This window comes from Chelonia mydas, chromosome 9, assembly GCF_015237465.2.
Source record: "Chelonia mydas isolate rCheMyd1 chromosome 9, rCheMyd1.pri.v2, whole genome shotgun sequence".
NCBI lineage: Eukaryota > Metazoa > Chordata > Testudines > Cheloniidae > Chelonia > Chelonia mydas.
Window position 1 is genome coordinate 54,139,033 of NC_057855.1, and position 22,570 is coordinate 54,161,602.

The following is a 22,570-nucleotide window of genomic DNA, read 5'->3' on the forward strand; positions in this document are numbered from 1 at the left end:
AGGTAGTCCTGGAATCCATAAGGGGAGAGGCAATTCTTGATTTAGTCCTAAGGATCTGGTTTAAGAGATAAATATAGCAGAACCGCTGAGTAATAACAACCATAATGTAATTAAATTTAACATCATTGCAGGGGGGAAATACCAAAGAAACCCACCACATAAGGAAGTACGTCTTCACACAGTGCACAGTCATCCTGTGGAACTTGTTGCCAGAGGATGTTGTGAAGGCCAGAAGTATAGATGGGTTCAAAAAAGAATTACATAAGTTCATGGTGGATAGTTCCATCAGTGGTTAGTAACCAAGATGGCCAGGGACACAACCCTATGCTCTGAATGTCCCTAGACCTCTAACTGCTACAAGGTGGGGCTGGACGACAAGGGATGGATCGCTCAATAATTGCCGTGTTCTGTTCACTCCCTCTGTAACATCTGGCATTAGCCACTGTTGGATGACATACTGGGCTAGGGAGACCATTGGTCTGACCCAGTATAGCCATTCTTATGAATTATCTCACCGGTGCAGATATTCTTCAAGAGCTGCGGGCATCTTTCTAGTTATCTGATTTCTTTATTCTTAGTGATTTATTGAGCTCTTACAAAATTTTAAAATAAAATGGGTAGAACTACTCAATCGCTGCTGCTGGCTGAAATATTGGCAGCCATATAGTCAGGAGAGGGGGAAAAATTAGCATACAGCTGAATAAAGTAAGTGTCTGTCTTCATTCCCTGAAGTTTGTACAACTCTGCCAAGGGATAAGAATTCCAGAAGTGAGGGCCCTCTACTAAGAGAGTTCACAAGAGTTCAGTCCCAAGCTCTGAAAGTTAAAATCAGCTGAAAAGCTCTTATTGAAGTGTTGAGGTCTAAGGCAAGAGGTGGTTCCTCAGGTAGTTGGCCCCCAGACCATTCAGAGTTTTAAAATGATCACCAACACCTTACCTTTCACCTGGAAACAAACAGAAGCCCAGTGCAAAGACAAGGGTGAGCACTGTGTTCTTTTGGCTGTTTATTCCACTTGAGAGGCTGGTGGCTAAATTCTGTACCAGCTGAAGCTTCTGTTATAGGAGTGGTCCTAAGTAGAGCTCATTATGTAGTTTCGCGGAAAGCTGACTGTTACGAATTACACCTGGTAGGACACGCACACAAGTGCTGCGAATTACACCTGGTAGGACACGCACACAAGTGCTGCGAATTACACCTGGTAGGACACGCACAGTTCGAATCTAGGCTGAGGCACAGAAATAAAGTCCACAACTGCAGAGTTCCCAAAAGAAACTAAGTTTATTACGCTTGAGCGTGGTGCCCCCCTGCTAGCCAGGAGGGGACCCTGAATACAGATTATACAAAGGTTATATACTTTTTAGCAAAGCATGTTGCCCTCGTGCATCGGAAACCTTAGCCAATAAACAAACCCTTGTCTTATCTACCACCTATCCCTGCTTGGTGCATTCCTCGTGCTATACCAGTATGTTAATTACACAGCATGGTCCTAAAGCCATGCATCAGTAACTTTTATTATCAGGATGGGAGGCCTCACATCAAGGCCAAGAGACAGGGAGTTAGAGACTGACAAAAACCAGATACTGCAAATCAAGGCAGGCTGGAGACAAGGAGGAGGATTTTCACATGGATTCAGTATCTAAGGATTACTCCTCCTGGTGTATGATGTGCTGACATTTAAACAATGGTGGGTCCCAAACCAAAATGGAGTCACATGTGCTAACTTTTCCTTAACATGACTAAGGCATAGATGACTGTTACTAGGTCTGTATTAGAGAGGAGCAGTTGCAGTTTCCTAGCTAGATACAAAGGATAAAAGGCACTGCAATCCTTGTGACCAGGTTTGTCTCTGTAGCACTCCCTTGTGGCCTATCAGGGCACAACTCTCCCAGCCCTGGGCCTCCTCTGGTAGGTTGCTGTCTCTTCGAAGGTTCGATGTAGTTGTGCTTTGGCAAGACCCCCACCCTTCTATTCAGGGCTTGTTTGCAAACAGTCAGTACTTTAGCTGGTCCCTCAGCATCTGGTCATCCCTTCTACCGGGAGGCATGTCCAACTGGCAAGCTAGCCCAGTCTCTGGGCTGCAACCAGGTGTCTCTCATATCAGGAGAAGGAGAGCACTACACTCCTTCCTACTCTGCCCTGAATGGGCCTAGGTCTTCTCCTTTTAACTTCCTTCTCCATGCCTGATACCTGTTGCAGGTGTAGTAGGGTGGGAGCAATTGGGTCCACAGGATCTCATTAACCCTCTCATTGCCATTGTGGGGACTGTCTGCTCTATCACTGTCACCTTTGCAGAGAACCATGGGGTAGCAATAGTCCCAAATCTGTGAGCCATTTCGGTGAGGACATTCATCCTCAATTGACAGCATAGATCTTACTCCTGCTTATTCCTCCAAATGCTGCTTCTAGCTTGGAAGCATCACTTATGTAGAGTGAATCACCTTCACTATTTCAATCCCCACCAACTTGGTCAGTCACTCGGGGAGCGATGACCACTGTAGTAACTGTGTTGAAAAGGAGACATACAGCTGACTCATCAGCACTTCAATGACTCCACAATTCTAAAGGTTGTACAGGTCTCAGTCCTGACAAATGTTCTGTTTAATAACAGTGTTGCTGATACATCATTATTTCTTCTGCTGCTTTTGATTAGTAGAGCCTTCTTAGTTCACCTACTACTGCCACTTATTTCTCATCTGAAATCTATATACTTTGACATCAAAACCCTTTTGACAGTCGCTAATTGTGAGGTTACAAATGATTGCATTATGACTTCAGGTGCGAAAAAGGTGGCTGGGGAAGCCAGAAATGGCAAAGATTCTGGTTCTTTACCTTTTGTATTTCTCATTTACATGAACCATGAACAGAATTATGGCAGATGAGAATTACAGTCAAACTTTCCATAGATTATTGACTTGCTGATGATGCCCTATCTGGGCCACCAATGAACATTTTATATCTGAGAGTCACACCAAATGGGGAGGAGAATGATATTTACAGGTTTTTTTAAAAGCTAAAAAACACATTTTCAACAGTTAAGATTTCAAAGTGATTCCTGAACTGTCAGAAGAGGTAGGGCCAAAGCTGAAAAAGAAAACATTTATATTCTCCTCAGAGTGTCTGTGGAAAAGATTGATTTCTAAATATTTTTACTTTTTTTAAAAGCTGCTTATTAAAACCTACATACAAAATCTTGACACTCCTGTACATGGAGAACAGCACTACTAAGCCAAAGATTTTAAATATCCATCATTATTTTATACTGTGTGTAAACAGCTGGGGCTCACAAGGAGTAACTTGCTCATTAGAACTTCCCCTGCATGCATGCCCTAGAGAAACTGATGTACTGAACCCAATTTGCTGAGCCTAGAATGCTGAAGATGTGTTATTCTTTGGGGGGTGATTGTGTTTGTAAAGCAGCTCAACAGTCTCTTCCTTGCTTTGGTACAAGAGTAATAAAACAAGGTGATGCATGTGAAATGGAGCTCATGTAGCACAGATCTGTGGGAGGATCACTGCTTCTGGGCCACTCTCCCATCCTGTAGGGCTGGTCTACACTTAAAAATTAGATGGTTCTAGCTATATTGCACAGGGCTGTGAACATGTCATGTCCTGTGCAACAGAGTTAGTTCAACCTAGCCTCCACTGTAGATGCAGCTCGGTAGACGGAAGAATTCTGCCATTGATCTAGCTACTGCCTCTCGGAGAGGTGGATTACCTACACAAACAGAACATAAGAATGGCCATACTGGGTCAGACCAAAGGTCCATTCAGCCCAGTGTCCTGTCTACCGACAGTGGCCAATGCCAGGTGCCCCAGAGGGAGTGAACCTAACAGAAAATGATCAAGGATCTCTCTCCTGCCACCCATCTCCACCCTCTGACAAACAGAAGCTAGGGACACCTTTCCTTACCCATCGTGGCTGATAGCCATTAATGGACTTAACCTCCATGAATTTATCCAGTTCTCTTTTAAACCCTGTTATAGTCCTAGCCTTCACAACTTCCTCAGGCAAGGAGTTCCACAGGTTGACTGTGCACTGAGTGAAGAAGAATTTCCTTTTGTTTTAAACCTGTTACCCATTAATTTCATTTGGTGGCCCTTAGTTCTTATATTATGGGAACAAGTAAATAACACTTCCTTGTTCACTTTCTCCACATCACTCATGATTTTATATATCTCTATCATATCCCCCTTTAGTCTCCTCTTTTCCAAGCTGAAAAGTCCTAGCCTCTTTAATCTCTCCTCATAGGGGACCCATCCAAACCCCTAATCATTTTAGTTACCCTTTTCTAATGCCAGTATATCTTTTTTGAGATGAGGGGACCACATCTGTACGCAGTATTCAAGATGTGGGCGTACCATGGATTTATATAAGGGCAATAAGATAGTCTCCATCTTATTCTCTATCCTTTTTTTAATGATTCCTAACATCCCGTTTGCTTTTTTGACTGCCGCTGCACACTGTGTGGACTTCTTCAGAGAACTATCCACAATGACTCCAAGATCTTTCTCCTGATTAGTTGTAGCTAAATTAGCCCCCATCATATTGTATGTATAATTGGGGTTATTTTTTCCAATGTGCATTACTTTACATTTATCCACATTAAATTTCATTTGCCATTTTGTTGCCCAATCACTTAGTTTTGTGAGATCTTTTTGAAGTTCTTCACAGTCTGCTTTGGTCTTCACTATCTTGAGCAGTTTAGTATCATCTGCAAACTTTGCCACCTCATTGTTTACCCCTTTCTCCAGATCATTTATGAATAAGTTGAATAGGATTGGTCCTAGGACTGACCCTTGGGGAACATCTCTATTCCACCACCCCTCTCCATTCTGAAAATTTACCATTAATTCCTACCCTTTGTTCCCTGTATTTTAATCAGTCCTCAATCCAGGAAAGGATCTTCCCTCTTATCCCATGACAACTTAATTTACATAAGAGCCTTTGGTGAGGGACCTTGTCAAAGGCTTTCTGGAAATCTAAGTACACTATCAGGATCCCCCTTGTCCACATGCTTGTTGACCCCCTCAAAGAACTGTAATAGATTAGTAAGACATGAGCTCCCTTTACAGAAACCTTTTGCGCAACAGAAATCCACTTTCTTCAACACAGGAAACACCTCTACAGCAGCTGCTGTATCACAGCTGCAGTGCCATATCTGCACTGCTGTAGCTACTTTAGTGTAGACATACCCCTAGACACAAGATAATGGGAAGCAGGGTTGGAGACTTCCAGTAGCCCACTCCCACTTCCAAAACGAAGATTGTTCATGAGAGGCTGCTAATGCTTCCCCCAACACCTGTAGATGTGACAAATGACCCGACAGAAAATAAATGCCTTGTCCTAGACCTACCCACACCCACTGCCACGTGTACGCTTTATGTGAGGCAACCAACCTTCACCCCTCCCACATACAGTACCTTCTGCTCCAAAAGAGGCATCCCACAGTGCATACTACCTCCTCTCTATGCCCATTTCCCTTTACTCTGTGTTTGTTTCCTTATTTTTTTGAGAAGCAGTGAACTCCCCTGGCTTCCATGATGTGCATGTCATGGCATCTGCATGGCATCCTTCTGTGATTTGGCAGGGTCTGTGCTAGAGAGCAGTCAACAAGACTCATTTTGAAAATTAATGACCCTTATCTCCTCTTATGGGAGGGTATCCTATTTTGTCCCATAAACAGCTACCTGTTACAAGGTGGTGGCTGGCCAGGGTAGTAGTTATTTGAATGTCTGCTAGATCAATGGGCTGGTGTTTTCTGGAAATTGTGGGTATATATTTCGCGGCTCTGGTTCTTTCCACAAGCATTAAACACACCCATAGAGAACCTTTCATTTTTATTTGCATACATATTCATGATGTTTTTAAAAGGATGACTTTGGCTTTGCTTTAACTGACTTTAATGTCAAAGTAAAGAAAGACTGACTCAGTCACAAAACCAGCCTGAGGGCCAACCTGTTCTGTTGTGATCATGAAAGAGAAAGAAACCTTCTTGTCTCAGTACAGTCCTTTCTAACCAACATTATTCTATAAAAACCCTTTCTTGCACACTAGATTTCAGAGTCATTTGCTCTCTGGAGTTACCATAGAATATCAGGGTTGGAAGGGACCTCAGGAGGTCATCTAGTCCAACCCCCTGCTCAAAGCAGGACCAATCCCCAACTAAATCATCCCAGCCAGGGCTTTGTCAAGCCTGACCTTAAAAACCTCAAAGGAAGGAGATTCCACCACCTCCCTAGGTAACCCATTCCAGTGTTTCACCACCCTCCTAGTGAAAAAGTTTTTCCTAATATCCAACCTAAACCTCCCCCACTGCAACTTGAGACCATTACTCCTCGTTCTGTCATCTGCTACCACTGAGAACAGTCTAGATCCATCCTCTTTGGAACCCCCTTTCAGGTAGTTGAAAGCAGCTATCAAATCCCCCCTCATTCTTCTCTTCTGCAGACTAAACAATCCCAGTTCCCTCAGCCTCTCCTCATAAGACATGCGTTCCAGCCCCCTAATCATTTTTGTTGCCCTCCGCTGGACACTTCCAATTTTTCCACATCCTTTTTGTAATGTGGGGCCCAAAACTGGACACAGTACTCCAGATGAGGCCTCACCAACGTCGAATAGAAGGGAACGATCACATCCCTCGATCTGCTGGCAGTGCCCCTACTTCTACAGCTGTCAAGGTTCCTCCCCCACTCTGAGCTCTAGGGTACAGATGTGGGGACCTGCATGAAAACCTCCTAAGCTTACTTTCACCAGCTTAGGTTAAAACTTCCCCGAGGTACAAATTAATTTTATCCTTTGTCCCTGGATCTCCACTGTCACCACCAAACTATAACTGGGTTTACTGGAAAACGTAGTTTAGACATGTCTTTCCCCCACAAATCCTCCCAACCCTTGCACCCCACTTCCTGGGGAAGGTTTGGTAAAAATCCTCACCAATTTGCATAGGTGACCACAGACCCAAACCCTTGGATCTGAGAACAATGAAAAAGCATTCAGTTTTCTTACAAGAAGACTTTTAATAGAAGTAAAGAAATCACCTCTGTAAAATCAGGATGGTAGATATCTTACAGGGTAATTAGATTCAAAACATAGAGAATCCCTCTAGGCAAAACCTTAAGTTACAAAAAAGACACACAGACAGGAATAGTCATTCTATTCAGCACAGTTCTTTTCTCAGCCATTTAAAGAAATCATAATCTAACACATACCTAGCTAGATTATTTACTAAAGTTCTAAGACTCCATTCCTGGTCTATCCCCGGCAAAAGCAGCATACAGACAGACACAGACTCTTTGTTTCTCTCCCTCCTCCCAGCTTTTGAAAGTATCTTGTCTCCTCATTGGTCATTTTGGTCAGGTGCCAGAGAAGTTACCTTTAGCTTCTTAACCCTTTACAGGTGAAAGGATTTTTCCTCTGGCCAGGAGGGATTTTAAAGGGGTTTACCCTTCCCTTTATATTTATGACAACAGCCCAAAATGCTGTTAGCCTTCTTGGCAACAAGGGCACACTGTTGACTCATATCCAGCTTCTTGTCCACTGTAACCCCTAAGTCCTTTGGGGTTGGAGATGGAGAAATGGGAATCCATAGAACTGCTGTGTGGAAGGATGAAAAACATGTGTAGGTAGGACTGATTCAGGATCCATTTGTGGTTGCTCCTAGTTTTTGTTGCTCTGGGTCAGCAATGACTGAGACTGCTGTTGAGGCAACACTCTGATTTTTAATGAGTCAGTTTGTATTGCTGAACTGTGACATCTCCCTCTAATTTTGGGGGTACCATTGACTGGCTACTATAATAGTCCTGTCCAATCCTCATTAGCTAAAATGAGTATTGCTCTGCAGTGAGGCTTTAAAGGTGAGAGATCTTAAACTTGGGGGATTAGGAGATCCTCAGATATATAAGCAACTTCCCTCCACATATATGAAATCACAGACACACACTGTCCAGAAGGAAAAGATTTGCATTTTGCTAGCTACCTCCCTTTTGAAACAGGGTAACATGTGTGAAAAGTGATGAAAGCTGCGCAGAGAAAGCCTGAATAGTACATTCAAAGGAGGGAAAGTAACTGATGTGCTGATGATGGTAACAATGGGTACCTCAGACTGTATAGCTCAGAGAACAGCTAACTAAGGCTGTGTCTACACTTCAAGGTAGGGTTGTGACTCTTGCTGATATACACGTAAGAGTTAGCACAAGTATAAATAGCAATGTAGCTACAGGTTTCAGAGTAGCAGCTGGGTTAGTCTGTATCCGCAAAAAGAACAGGAGTACTCGTGGCACCTTAGAGACTAACAAATTTATTAGAGCATAAGCTTTTGTGAGCTACAGCTCACTTCATCGGATGCGTAGAATGGAACATATATATAATGACAAAGTTCCTCCTTTACCTTGGTGGGTCTTACGCTTATTGGCGGATTTGCTCGCTTTGGAGATTCACAGCAGCCCTCAGTTTGGCCATTTTCATGAACCCACAGTCCAGGTCAACTTCTCCTGTGTATGACCAGGAGTTGGGAGGTTTGGGGGGAACCTGGGCCCATCCTCTACTCTGGGTTCCAGCCCAGGGCCCTGTGGAATGCAGCTGTCTAGAGTGCCTCCTGGAATAGCTGTGCGACTGCTACAACTCCCTGGGCTACTTCCCCATGGCTTCCTCCCAACACCTTCTTTATTCTTACCATAGGACCTTCCTCCTGGTGTCTGATAATGCTTGTACTCCTCAGTCCGCATTCTCACTCTCAGCTCCTAGCACCTCTTACTTCTAGCTCCTCACACGCACTACCACAAACTGAAGTGAGCTCCTTTTTAAACCCAGGTGCCCTGATTAGCCTGCCTTGATTCTAGCAGCTTCTTGATTGGCTGCAGGTGTTCTAATCAGCTTGTCTGTCTTAATTGTTTCCAGAAGGTTCCTGATTGTTCTGGAAACTTCCCTGTTACCTTACCCAGGGAAAAGGGACCTACTTAACCTGGGGCTAATATATCTGCCTTCTGTCACTCTCCTGTAGCCATCTGGCCCGACCCTGTCACAATATACATACAGATAAGTTGGAAGTTACCATACAAACTGTGAGAGGCTAATTAGTTAAGATGAGCTATTAGCAGCAGGAGAAAAAAAACTTTTGTAGTAATAATCAAGATGGCCTATTTAGACAGTTGACAAGAAGGTGTGAGGATACTTAACTTAAGGAAATAGATTCAATATGTGTAATGACCCAGCCACTCCCAGTCTCTATTCAAACGCAAGTTAATGGAATCTAGTTTGCATACACAGTAGCACTGGTAGCGGCAGCAGAGGCCCAGCTGAGCCACGTTGAGTACAAACCCACCTGCAACCGGTAAACTCTAGGAACCCATCAGGTTCTACTGGAATTATTCTCCCTCTGGTTGCTGTAAAATTCATTGGAACATTTATTCATAAGAAAATCATATTGTCCTTTAATTTTCTCCCAGTGCAGTACAAGATTGGCAGCAACTTTTCATTTTGCTTTGACCAGCTTTACTCCCTTTAATCCTTTGATCTCAGGCCATTGGTCACCTGAGGGAGAACAAAGCCAGACAGACCCCTGCAGTGTGAAGTTTGGAATTCCATTCCTCAATGCACACAAGATTCTACATCTCCCATAAGCTTTTTAAACAAAACTTAACTCTCCTGAAAATTAGCCTCTCCTGCCACATAATGCCTTGGAGCCAGATAGAGGCTGGCCCCTGTGCTCAAGGAAGGAGGGCGCAGAGAGCTTCCCTGCATGTGCCTCTCACACAGGAGCCAGCCGCAGCTGCAGTGGCTTACTCTTGCTAGCCACACGTAAAGGACCATGGCAGAGGAGAGTGTACACAGCAATGGCTGCACTCCTGAGAGCTCCTGGAGACTAGTGCTCCATGAGGGGCAATGCCCCTGAGAATTTCTTGTGGGCTGTGTGGCTCACCACAGGCCAGCACCTTACAGGCATAACTGAGCACTCAGCTCGCTGAGAAGAGCTTCTTAGCATGCAAAGCACTAATACCAGGAAATAGCATACCCTACAAATGCAGAGACTCACTACTCTGCCTTGTTTGAAATGTCCACTTGTGGAACCATAGAAATCAGAGCTGGAAAAGACCTAAAGGATTATGTCATTTTATTCATTCCCCTGTCTGTAGAAGATTCCTTCTTATTTTTTTAGGATTTGGATAATGGGATCAGAATTGGGATGATTAGATTTGAAGTATATCAGTGTTGCCAACTCCAAGCATTCAAAAATCATGAGTCAGGGCCTGAAATAGTGAGTTTGTCTTAGAAATCATGAGATTTAAAAATTTGTAATTTGTATTCTTTTTATGTCTTCTAATGCTGAAGTATTTAGGGTTCACATTTTCAAGCTTTTTGCTACACTCTGAGCACTAGAAACTTACTAAAAAATAAGAAAAAGCTGAGATTCTTGGGTAATAAAATCATTTCAACAGTTGGAGCTTTAAAAAAAAAAACCCAAATATCATGAGATCTGCAGTACATGCATGAGAATTAGCAATTTTGCATTCCCTCTGAAGCACCTGGCATTGGACATTGTCGGAAGACAAGATACTGGGCTAGATGGACCTTTGGTCTGACCTAGTATGGCCGTTCTTATGCATAACATAGAGGTGATTACTTGACATCTTAAAATATGTCATAAACACTGAAACAAAAGAACCCCCTTCAAAAATATTGTTAATGTTAAAGGAAGTTTAAGAACTTAAACACAAAAGTCAGGAAATTTTAAAGTAAGGTTCTCGCACCTTATTTTGTTGCTTACATTGCAATCTTTCATTGTGCAATTACACAATATACAGTGTGTGTAGAAAGACAAAATGTGGTATAAGCCCTTGTAAGGCTATCAGGAAATGGTGCAGTTCATTTGTATTTGCTGAGGTACATTACTTTTCTTTTTCTAGATATCTGACTAATCGTTAAGATCAGCCATTTCTATTGCAGAGAAGGACATCACACGTGGTCTAACCGGTCCAGACTGAGTTAGTTTTGAGATTAGAACAGAATAGCTGATTTAGTTGGGGATTGGTCCTGCTTTGAGCAGGGGTTTGGACGAGATGACCTCCTGAGGTCCCTTCCAACCCTGATATTCTATGATTCTATGAATAGGAATTTTCAGTTGCAGCTTCATGTTTCCCATAATTGATTCATCCCAGGACACACCGGTATGCTAGCAATATCAAAAAGGGATGGTCTAGTCCTTGCTGCGCCACTGATCTGACTTATGAATTTGGCAAGTCATAAAGCCTTTCTGTACTTCAGGTTCCATAAATTGGAGATAACACTTCCTGCCCTTATTAAATGCACTGAGGTTTTCTCAATGAAAAGTACAGATCATTATGAATGATAAAGCAGTGTGGTGCCCAGCCTGTACAACCTGTGTTATATCATCTCGCCCACCAAACTGTCATTCGTTTCCATTAGTTAGGAAATGCAGTTGTGTTGCTAAGGTTGCTCAGGCAATAAAAATCAAGGCAATCACCACTTAAACCAGCATTCACATGCAGCCTCAATCTGTGTGCCATCCCACCCAGATATCAAAATGCCCAAACAGCCCCATAACAGATACATTTTCAGTCTAACATAGAACCACTTCCTCACAATCATACTGAAATGCACAAGCTAAAGCCCAGCCTCAGACAGATTACAATAAATTGCCTATAGACATACATGTACTGGTGAAAAGTCTAGTGTATTAGCTGTAGAGGAAAAGGGCGGAGGTTGGAGTTCAGCTTATGAGTGGCTGTCAGCAACTGGAGGTTCACATTGTGATTGGTTCTGTGATGGAATTAAAAGTGGGTTTGTTGTGTTGCTGCACTGTGTTGGTGTGTTACTTTGTGTGTGTGTGCGCGCACGTATGTGCATGGGTGAGTGTGTGCTAAGGGATGCAAGTTGTGTGAATGTCTTGTTTTTTAGTGATTGTGTTGTTGGGAAATGCATTTGAGCAGTCTTAACAGTATAACAGTATTTTTGTGAAAGCCTCATTCTTTCTTCTTTCTCCCTGTCCATAACTATTTCATGGGCAGCAAGAAGTCCTACAGCCTAACACAGCTCACCTCACCCCTATGATAACATGGATGTTGTATGTTACCCCGCACACATTATCCCTATCACTTGTTAAACCTCAGCCGCTCACTCCCAGGCCAACAGACTTCCTCAGATCTATCAGACCAGGATCCTCTTGAAGGGAGCAGCTGCCTTTGGAGCACAATGGAAAACTCTGTGTCTGTGAGAACGTGTATATTTTTACATTGTCATTCTTACCCTCCCTCCAAATCCACCTTTTCTATGGCCCCCTGTTAATCCTAGGGACTAGGACAGAGCAGGAGGGAATTATAGCCCACATTGTCAGAAACATGGAACATACAGTTCTGCTGCGGAGGCAGCTGCCCCCTCTACTACTGGCTGCTTCCATTCTCTGATGGAGCTGAACTTTTCTTGGTAGAGATAAGTAAGGTTTTTTTAAATTAGGGCAGTAACTGTTTGTGTTAAAGAGTCGCTTTTGAAAAGTGGCATATGTCCAAGGTATTTTGAAAGTGTGCATATGGGTGCAGTTTGGAGCTTCAGGGGACTGTGCTTCTTTAGCTAGATGGGGATAAAAAATGGTGAGACTGGCAGAGCCAAATGTCAAATTTACAAAAGGCATCATTTAAAAAACCTTTCCTCTGCAAAAGAGCCTGAATATTTGACTCTAAAAATTATGGAAAATTCCACTGTCCTCAGTAAAGAGATTGTATTAAATTGGGGCCCATTGTTAAATCCTTAAGGAGAGAAATATCAGGATTAAATCCTGCTTTAACTACAGATCTCAACACAGTCCTAACTCTGGAGTCACAACCAATGCCTCCATCATAACAAATGTTCCTGTTATGTTTGGTGTCTCTGATGCTGAACCACTCTGAGATGATAATGTAAATAAAGCCATTAGAAGAAGGACAAATGTTTTTCAAGCTGTTTGTTTTTAAAAGCAAGAAGGAGTTTGATCTAAATCTTGGAGTCTGTAGATATAAATATATACAGCTGACAACAGCATCTCATTAAGATATATATCTTTTGGAAAGTATTTTGTACAGTATGGTCCAAAATTGTGGATCCATTGGGAAACTTTTTGACTGTAACACTTTGCATTTTCAGTTCTTCCTTTCAGTTGAATGCACCACATGTAATGAATTTTTAAATTTGACTAGTTGATCGCATTAAATGTAACCACTTGGCAGAGCTATCAGACTGAGCTCCCTCAGTCCCTGAGACTTCATTTCCGCTAATCTCTGGGACTGTGTTCACCATGAGAAGGAGCAAAGGGGGCCAAGTAACATAAACAAATCTTGTGGATGACGTGCAGAAAATCTGCACTGAAATAAGTCAAAGGGCCAAACTGCTGAGCGTGTGGAGTCTATGCCAAGATACTTTCAGGCACCGCTGATTACTCAGGGCAGTCCTGTGCACTTATATGTGGGGTCATATGATCACTTCTATGCAAGGCTCCATATATTCCACCTCTTGCTGCAGAATTGTGCTCCAGGATCAAAGCTTTCAAAATGATGGGCCTGATTCTCTACTCTCTTGCACCAGTTTTATGCTGGTGTAGCTCACTGACTTGAAGGAAGCCTTTACGGTACCTTGAAGATGTAAACCAATACAGTGCATCTTCCTGAGTCTGCTTACATTCTGAAACAATAGCTCTGAGAAATGTAAACTGCCCTGTTCAACTCGATGGGTTAAATCTCTGATCTAAGCCTGTCTTTACTAGGGATATTTGTGGCAGTGTAGCTACAGCAGTGCCAGGTCCCCATATATATGCTCTGCACTGATGTGGCTTACCCCATATTACACCAGCGACACCACTACAAATGAGATGAGTGAAGTGTCAATATTAACTAGTTCACTGCTGATCATTTTAGCAGAAGATAATGTGTTTAATCCCAAAGGCCCAGCTCCTCAAAGGGATTTAGGTTTCTAATTTAAGATTCTAAATATCTCTGAGGAGCTGGGCCAGACTGCTTCCCCCTCAGCTGCCCAAACGTCCAGCTTCCCCCTGATAATTTCTTCAGTGCAATTAATCTTGGTCAACACAAAACTTTTGGACATACTGAAAGCTGCCAGTGTGTGAATCTGATGTCAAAATAACTAACCTAAGGAGCTGCTGTACTGATTGTATTATTAACTCTCTTAATTACAGGCCTAATGTTTTCATTTAAATGAAGCTACTTCATAATTTCCAGTCTGCCCCAGCTGGCTGCTGCAGAATTCAGGAAACATGCTGCTGAATTTAGGTCCAGCTTGTTACAGAGTACATTGGAGTTTGCTGCTAATAATCATCAGAGATGGAATTTGGCTTTGCTTTATGTGAGCATTCATTTTCCGTCAGAGGTAGTGATTTGTATTTGAAATTTAGCAAACTGGAAATGAGGTAAGAATGGCCAAAGCCCTAATGGCTGCTGCTATTCTGCAGCAGGAGATGCTTTTAAAGAATGTGTACTGACACACTGCCTGTTTATTAGTATGTTTGTTTCCATTTGATGACTGGCATATTTTTTTATTTTCCATCTGTCCTACTGCAGGTGCTCAGCAACCACCCAGAGGTGGCAAATTTTGTCAGCTATACTTCAGGCATCCCTCAGTGTACACGGTTCTCAGTGTAGGACCCAGCTGTGCAGTACAGTGGCAGCCATCACTCTGACAGTGGTGCTTTCTCTTAGAGGAGAAAGCTGCTCTCTGCTTTATTGGAGGATGCAGTGTGATTATTCCCAGTTTCTCCAGGTGCTCCTGTAACAAACCAACCTATTTGGAGGCATAGGGAAGGGAGGATTGCAACAGTCCTTAAGATTTTGCCTGTGGAAGTCTGTGAGACATGAGAAGGGCTGGGCCAGTAGCTTTCAGCTAAGGAAATAAGAGCCAAGCTTATTCTAGCCCCAGATGTTGGTTTACATTATTAAAAAAAAAATGCTAACTAGAACAAAATAAAGGGCTGTGTGTGTTTATTTCCCTCTCAGATTACCAGAAAATTTAGGCTCAATTCGGATGGGAAACTAGAACAGACCGTCTCCATGGCAACCACTGCGCAGCCAATGACTCAGCACCTTCACATTACCTACAAAAAGGTGACACCTTAAAAACAGGAGGGTAGGGTTTCCCCGCAGAAAAGGCGAAGCCTGGAACCTAAGGACAGAAGCACTCTTCTATCTTGGTGACCCACATTCACACCTGATTACAGGAGGGGGAGGCAGGTGAGCTACACATGCTGTTGGAAATGTTACGCAGATGTTTCTGTAACCGTATATATAAAAACCAAATAAAAAGCCTTTATTTTTATGGCTGTGGCTTTGGACCTTATTGCTGTGCGGGCTGTAAATTCCTCTGCTCTGGCAGTGATTAAACAAGGGGTTTCTCAGGCCTGTTCCCTAGTGAGTTAGGAGGGCTGGCAGATTCAGCCTTCTAATCTCTTATATGATCTAAACGGATCGCCACAAAAACAAAACAGGAAGATAAAAGCAGCAGCAGTACAGGGTGTGACAGACAGAACTCTCCATTCCATCTAACGCAATACAGGCTAAAGGTTAGGAGAGAACACCTCCTACTGCAGGTCAGAGAGAACTGCCCTGGGGCCTAAACCTGCAAGGTGCTCAGCAACCACCCAGAGGTGGCAAATACCCTCACCCCCTTTACTTCAGTGGGAGTGGAGGGAGCTGAGTAGATAGCAGGATGAAGCCAATAGAGAATCTGATCTGAATCACTAGGAGTCATTCCATTGACCTCAGTGGGTTTCGGTCAGGCCCAGAACAAATCCCCTCCCAGTACAGGATGGAGGGAGCTCTAGAGATAAGAGCCACACCTTCTCTAGTTTAAATGCAGAACACAATAAAACTCAGATTGACAGGCACATGATAAAGAAAAGCTCCAGAAGCTTTAAATAATGAGGGACTAGTTTCTGCAGCATTTTCAGTGACCTTGGTTTCATGGTTCAGCCTTTGATGGTAGCTGATATATAATATTAGAAATATCAGTAGGTCTTCGTGCAATGGAGATAAATTTGAATCTAAAATTAAAGCCTTAATACACGTGAGGCAGTTTGAAAGACAGTGAAACAACTACCTTTTCAGTGTGGGGAAGAGGGATCAGACAAAGTTTTCTGAGACATGGGACTGAAAAAATTGTAACTCACTTTATATGAGGGGGAAGCTATAACTTTGCCTAAACATTTCAAATGAATTTTATTCAAGATTTCTTGATGAGCTATACGGCATGGGCCTAATTTTGGTAAGGCTGGCTGTTTGTTCCCTACAGATTTTATTTGAGCATTTACCACACCATCAGGCTATGGAGGATTGTATAAAGTTCATCAAGTGGGGCCACAATGTTCGGATTCAAAGAGGTTACTCTCTTTTGTGAGGTTTTAAGCTCAATCTGCCAAACCACTTGGGTTCAAGTTGGTTATAGATGCTGTCAGAAGCGTATTAGATTTGAATACTACATTTTATTGTGTTTAATTGAATAGCAATATAGTCTTCATACCACATCTCTAAGAAACTAACCCATCTACAGCAAATTTTTACATACCAATGATCATAAATACTTGGTTTAAAAACAAAAACTTAAAGAAATTATAAATCAAGAAAACTCTGGGACAGGTGTGTGAACATGCTGTTAGACTGAGATTCTCAAAGTCATCTAGGGGATTTGGACACAATTTTCATTCATTTTAATTGGCCATCCAAATCCCTTAGTGGCTTTGTACATTCTCATGAGGATTTTTTTTAAATTAGACTTAGATTGAGATTTTCAGTGTTTCTTTAAAAAAAGGGGGGGGGAGAGAAGTGAGGAAGTTTGGAGTTAAGATTTTACATGAGCTCTGAACTTTTTCTCCCTTGTCCCACTGTACTATGCTTCATCCAAATAATGAAAATGCAGGTCTGATAACTATTACTTTTCAGTTTTTCTGAATTATTAATAATGGGGAAAATAATGCAACTCTCAGCTCTCTCCTGTGTAGAAAAGGTAAGGTCAGCTTAGCTCTCTTAGCTGCTTTGATGGAGCTGGGTGTGCAGAGTCTACAACCACTACTAGTTAGAGGGTGGCATGCAGCTGCTGAGGTGTTCAATCCACCTCAAGATGAGAGCTGGTCAAAATATTGCTGTTGAAAGATGCTGGACTGAAAATGGCTCTTCATCTTTTAGAAAACAATTTCTGTTGGCCAAATATTGGGAATTTCATCGAGAGACTTCAAAAATGAAAATTATTGGGGTTTGGATTTTCATCAAGAGTACAGAAAATTGACAAAACAAAACTTTAATTTTTGTCAGTTTTTCATGTAGGGTGGGGAAGAATAAGCATTTCCCAACCAGCTCACGAATCACAGAAAGCTCTTCTGGCTAAGGACCACAGATAAGAAATGTAAGGTGGAATTTTTTAATTATTATTATTTACAAATAAGTTGGATGATGACTCATCAGTATCAGGTTTTAAATGGAAAGCAAGTTATTAATAGTAATAATACATACAACTTACTCCTTTTCTTATTAAGCTAAATAAAGTGGAGAAATTACCCAACACTGTAGGTACCCTTACCAATCATTTAAAAAACACACAAAAAATTTAAACCAAGAAACCAGGAGTAACCTTCCCACCCTAAATAGGGAAGGAGAAATAAGGAAGAATACCCCACCATACCTAAATATTATTCTTTGAACAGTGTAGGATTTAAGCACGTTGCTGCATCAGGGCATTGCAGTATAACTGCCATGTTGTGCACTACTGCAGGTATAACATCTGTTTCACTAACAATTATTATTGTCCATACATTACTGCATGGGGTATGAAGAACTGCACAGCATTGGCCTCAGGAGCAGCTGCATAAGCATTATTACTGCTCCAAAACCTCCAGTCCCAGAGAAGGAAGAGAGAAGAAAGTCTGCTGTGGAACATGTTCTGCCATTCCCTGAGAGCTGTTGGTTAAAATAACTCTGCCATGTCCTATTGTGCATAGTTTTTCCAGATAAGAGATTCCCAACTTAGCAGCAGCTGTACAAAATAGACTATAAGTAATATGATGCTAGCTTAAAATGTTAGGTGAATGATGAACAGTGGCACTTTCAGGAGGGTCCGTTGCACTTGGTTTAGGGAGCATGGAATGCGAGAAGAGTGTGATCGTAAAGTCACAGTCCACTACTTCAAGGATTAGAGTTCAAGGAAACCACCTTTACAAATTCCCTATAAACTGCAAAACCAGATTTTCCTCTCCAGAGTGAATTTTCACAGCTTTTTCCAAGAAGATGCTCCTCTTATGTCTGCCTCTGTCAAAAAAACTCCCCTTGCAGGGGCAAGTGCTGCCTATAGTCCCATGGCGGGAGCCCTCTATGGACTTTAATAGAAGATGTATTGTACGCACAAAGGCAGTTTTTAGATACAGGTGATCAAAAAAAACCCAAATCCTTTCTGGAGCTCTTCTCAAAACAAGATTAGTAGAATACCTTTCTGTATCACTTCACTATCAGCAGTGTTTCCTGTTTTAATCACTGGCTGCCTGTATATATAACCCCCCCACCCCCCCACCCACCCACACATTCCTCTTGAGCAATGCTAGTTTGTTTGATTATTCTTATCTTTTTGTTATACTGCCTTAATTGGTGCATTTAACTCATCAAGTGCCTTAATTTCGTGCATTTTCCCTTAGTGCTAGTGCTTTACTTACAACACATTTGTAGCCTGCAGCATTGTAATTCAAAGCAGCCTCTAAATCCTAATCTAGACAAAGATTTAATGGTGCAGCGCTGGATTGGGTTAGCTAGTTTGATTAACCCACACATGGACTAAAATGCTAGTCAAGACAAAAAAAGGCAGGTTGTATTTTACGATATGCTAAATTAGTTGAGTTAAAGCCTGGTGGGTAGTATAGGTATTACTAGTGATGTGGAACTGGTCTATAGATTTTGTACCATTCTAACTCTTTGGTTTAGAAACCAAAGTTTACTGTACATTTAAGGGAATAAGCTGTACTGATAAGCACTTTATACCAGTAGAACGGTCTTCACACTAAGGCATTGTACTGCCTTAACTAGATCTACTTCTGAACAGACAGTTCTAGCAATACAAAAACGACATTTAGACCAGTCCTGAAGTGTTAGCTAGCTCGATCTATGACAATCCTAGGCCAGGTCTACATTTAAAAATTTTGCTGGCATAGCTGCCTGTAAGGAATGTGAAAAAATAATCACATCCCTAACTGACACAGTTCTGCTGGCAATAACCCTAGTGTAGATGTTGTGATTTCAGCAAAAAAAAGTCCTTTTGTCCATGTCTTGCTGGGGGGAATTGGTATAACGTGTAGTGACAAAAGAAGTCTTGCTGGAGTGCAATGTCTACACTGGGAGGGATTCTGGTATAGCTCTACCTGCAAACCCTTTCCAGTGTAAACAAGGCTTATGGCTGCATGCAGATTCAGTAGAAGGAGTGTGATGTGGGTTACTGTTTTTTTTTTATTTATTATTATTATTATTATTATTAATGTGGAGGCAGCCAGAAGAAGGCTGTTTGCTTTCTTCAAGCCCAGAGCTCCATGAGCTTTCACACCTTCAGAAGGGAAAATGCTGTTTTTCCCCATATAAATATAGGGTAAAGATATCCACCTCCCCAATATTCATGCATGTTCCTACTCCAGAGAAACTGATTTTCTGAGTAGGTCTAACCTTAGGAGCAAGGCAGCTGGCAGGATCTTGACCCAGGACTAATCTGTTGTCAGTGCAGCTCAGCTGAGGCTACTCAGCCATTATGCCTTTGGAGACAGAGATATTTTTAAAGATGTGTTAACTAATGTGAGTTGAACCAGGCAAGCTGTAGTTTTAACAGGTTAGCTGGCTGTGGTAAACCACAGAGGGGAGCTCAGCATTTACTTCACCCAGCTAATGTATTAATATCCCAGTGCAGACAAGGCAAATTGTAGTTTTAACATGTTAAATACCCCTTTTCACCAGCAGTGACCTGACCTGAGTGTATGTCTCTCTCTCTACACCACTTTAGACTGTTCTTGTATTTGTTTAAAAAACACCACATTAGTTCACAGAAGCCAAACTCCATCTATTTTTATTATCTACCACAAGAGAAAATTGCAAGTCAGAATTTATAATTTGCTAAAGGAGAAACATTTGTCACACTCGATACAGTTTTTCCCACTCACAGCATGCTGCTCACTTGTGACTTTTCTCCACATTCCCCCCACCCCACATTGTACTTACATGCTCTTGTTCTTTGGCTCCATCTGAATCTCCTTCTAGAGAAAAAAATTCATCCTCATTATAATGCTCAAACAAAGCTGTCATGTGAGAAGTGATGCTTTGCTCCCATCATTTTGTTCACCTGTGTAAATCACACTGATTGATTTCTAAACAGTCTCTGCCCCTGCTGTCCCCTTTACAATTACTTGTTACAATACAGTAAGTTGGTCAGTTAAAGCATGCCGTATCCCCCAGATTGAGTTGTTCTGGTAGTCCTTACACTCCCAAAGTCACAACTGGTTTGTAAATTACTTTAGCAGGGGCATCAGCTGAAGAGGGCAGCTCCCTCAATAATCCACCACTTCACAGCCTACAAAGGTATCCCCTCAACCACAATGTACCATGCACAAGGGCACAATGGTCAGGCTTGGGTACAAAGGTGAAGACTGCATTAGCCACTGGTATACTGAGAAGAGCCTAACAAAGGGGACTTAAAGGGACAATCCATTTTTCAAGTGAGGGACACATTTTTCCCTCTGATACCAACCATCTCCATGTCCCCCTGGTACAGAAGTGCAACTGTGTGACATGACCAGAAAATAAATACACGTATGAATATCCATATCACACACTAGTAAGAGATTAGCCCATCAGTCTGCCCTGGGATGGGCTTTGACCTGGCCATGTAGAAGTCACCAAGAAAAACAAGGGCTTCAAAGGATTACTCTGAATCCTCCTGTCACAGAGGAAAGGATGTTTACAGTTGGATAGCTGCTCCCTGCTGAAGGGAGAGGAGAGAAATGTTTCTGTTGGTCCCAGCCTCTCTTCTCTTCCTCTTCTTCAGCATCAGACGGGTCTATGGTTATTGTTGCTTCTGGGTGTGGGAGGAGCTGGGACTTGGGGCCACATTTGGTGACTGGAATCATCTCTCTGGTAACAGCACAAAGAAGATGGCCTTCAGGAAGTGACCAAAGCTACAAATGGCAGCCACAAGCCAATGGGAGCGAAGGCTGGGATCAGTATTCACCACACATTTTGTGATGTCTGCCTAAGGAGAAGGAAACAGATCATCAGAACACACAGAACCACACTCTCCCCTACCACCTCCAATGGCACATCCTGGCCTCGAAGACTGTCTCACACCATGCCTCCTGCTGGGTGAAGCTGGGACTGGCCCACCGCTGCCCCCAGCCAACAATATTACACCATTTCCCCTGTGGTGCCTCCTTGCAGCAACATGAGTGCTATGAGCACCATCTCTGGCATTGCCACCCCCTGTAAGCTGTTAAATGACGCCTGAAGGCACTAGCGAGCTCTGAAAGATTTATTCGTATTATTCTGCACCATCTTCATTCACACTGTCTTCCAACTGGGTTGCTGAACATTCAGCTCATGTGACAGCAAAATAAACTCTCTCCCCTTTCAAAAAGGACATCCTCAGTAATACCCTCTTCACCTACCTTCCTGCCTCCTTAGTAACAACCAGATTCTGCCCAAAGATTGGGCTGTTTAATTTCAGCTCAGATTGCTTTTACTTTTTCTCTTGCCTTAACGTTTTATTTGGATCTCAGTCGGCCAAATCAACCCCCCCGGCTTAAGCTTTATTTGTTGACGTGTGCATTAGCACAGATGCCTCCTAGACATGTGGGCTGACCTCAAAACCAGCTGCCCAGAGTGATCCTTAAGTAGTCAGGGGAATGTAAGCTAGCCTGAAAGGGAGAGGGCAGGATGAGGAACCAACCTAACAGCAAATTCGTGTTAGAAGGGATATCTTCCGGCACTGAAAAGGTGAGGGTGGAAAACCTTTAGAGGGCAGGAATGAACAGGACTGAGTTGCACAGAAAACTGCATCTTTGGAGAAAAAACCCAACTGTAGATTGTCCCAGCAATGCAAAATAGCTGGCTTTGTGAACTGAGTCAGGAGATCTGGATTCTCTTTCTGCTTCTGCCACAGATTTCCTGGTGACCTTTAGCAAATTAACATGTCCCAAGTGGTTGCAGATATGGCCACAGATTTTGGGATGCCCAATTTATGCCCAAGTCCAGTATTTTCTCATAATGCTACAGTCTTAGTCTTTGGGGGCTTCAGATGCTCAACACCTTTGAAAATGAGCCCCTATGTGCATCTCAACTTGGTCACCTAAAGCTAGTGGGAAGTTTGGGCTTTATTCTGTGCCTCTAGTTCCCCATCTTTAAAATGAGGTTAATGCTGACAGAGCTCAAGGAAGTATTGTGAGTTTTAATTCATTACTGTTTGAAGAGCTGTCTGAGCCTCTTAGATGGAAGGCAGTGTAGAAAAGTAAAGTATTATGTTATAACCACACTCCTACCTTGCCCAGTAGCCTGGCCTCCCAGGTTTAGGAT

General features: G+C 42.5%; 2 protein-coding genes across 9 annotated transcripts in view; one reads left to right on the forward strand and one right to left on the reverse strand.

The window, feature by feature from the left end:
- THAP4 (THAP domain containing 4) overlaps window positions 1-22,570 on the forward strand; it is a 79,433-nt gene that overhangs the window by 34,822 nt on the left and 22,041 nt on the right. The window contains exons 6-7 of one of the 5 annotated variants that reach the window (XR_006283772.1): window positions 14,179-14,560; window positions 15,583-15,607. The exons of 1 other annotated variant lie outside the window; for it this stretch is intronic. Coding sequence is in view for 3 of the 4 variants with exons in the window: in XM_043522450.1 (XP_043378385.1) it covers window positions 12,026-12,184 (159 nt within the window). In the remaining variant the exon portion in view is untranslated. 3 more of the 5 variants (XM_037908070.2, XM_027829625.3, XM_043522450.1) reach the window with 3 other exon arrangements.
- The window catches only part of BOK (BCL2 family apoptosis regulator BOK), a 40,276-nt gene continuing 37,754 nt past the window's right edge, over window positions 20,049-22,570 (reverse strand). For 3 of the 4 annotated variants that reach the window (XM_043522461.1, XM_027829594.2, XM_043522460.1), the window contains one exon: window positions 20,049-21,254. In XM_043522461.1, coding sequence (XP_043378396.1) covers window positions 21,129-21,254 — 126 coding nt within the window. In that variant the 3' untranslated portion in view covers window positions 20,049-21,128. The remainder of the gene's footprint in view (window positions 21,255-22,570) is intronic. The other variant, XM_027829596.2, reaches the window with a different exon arrangement.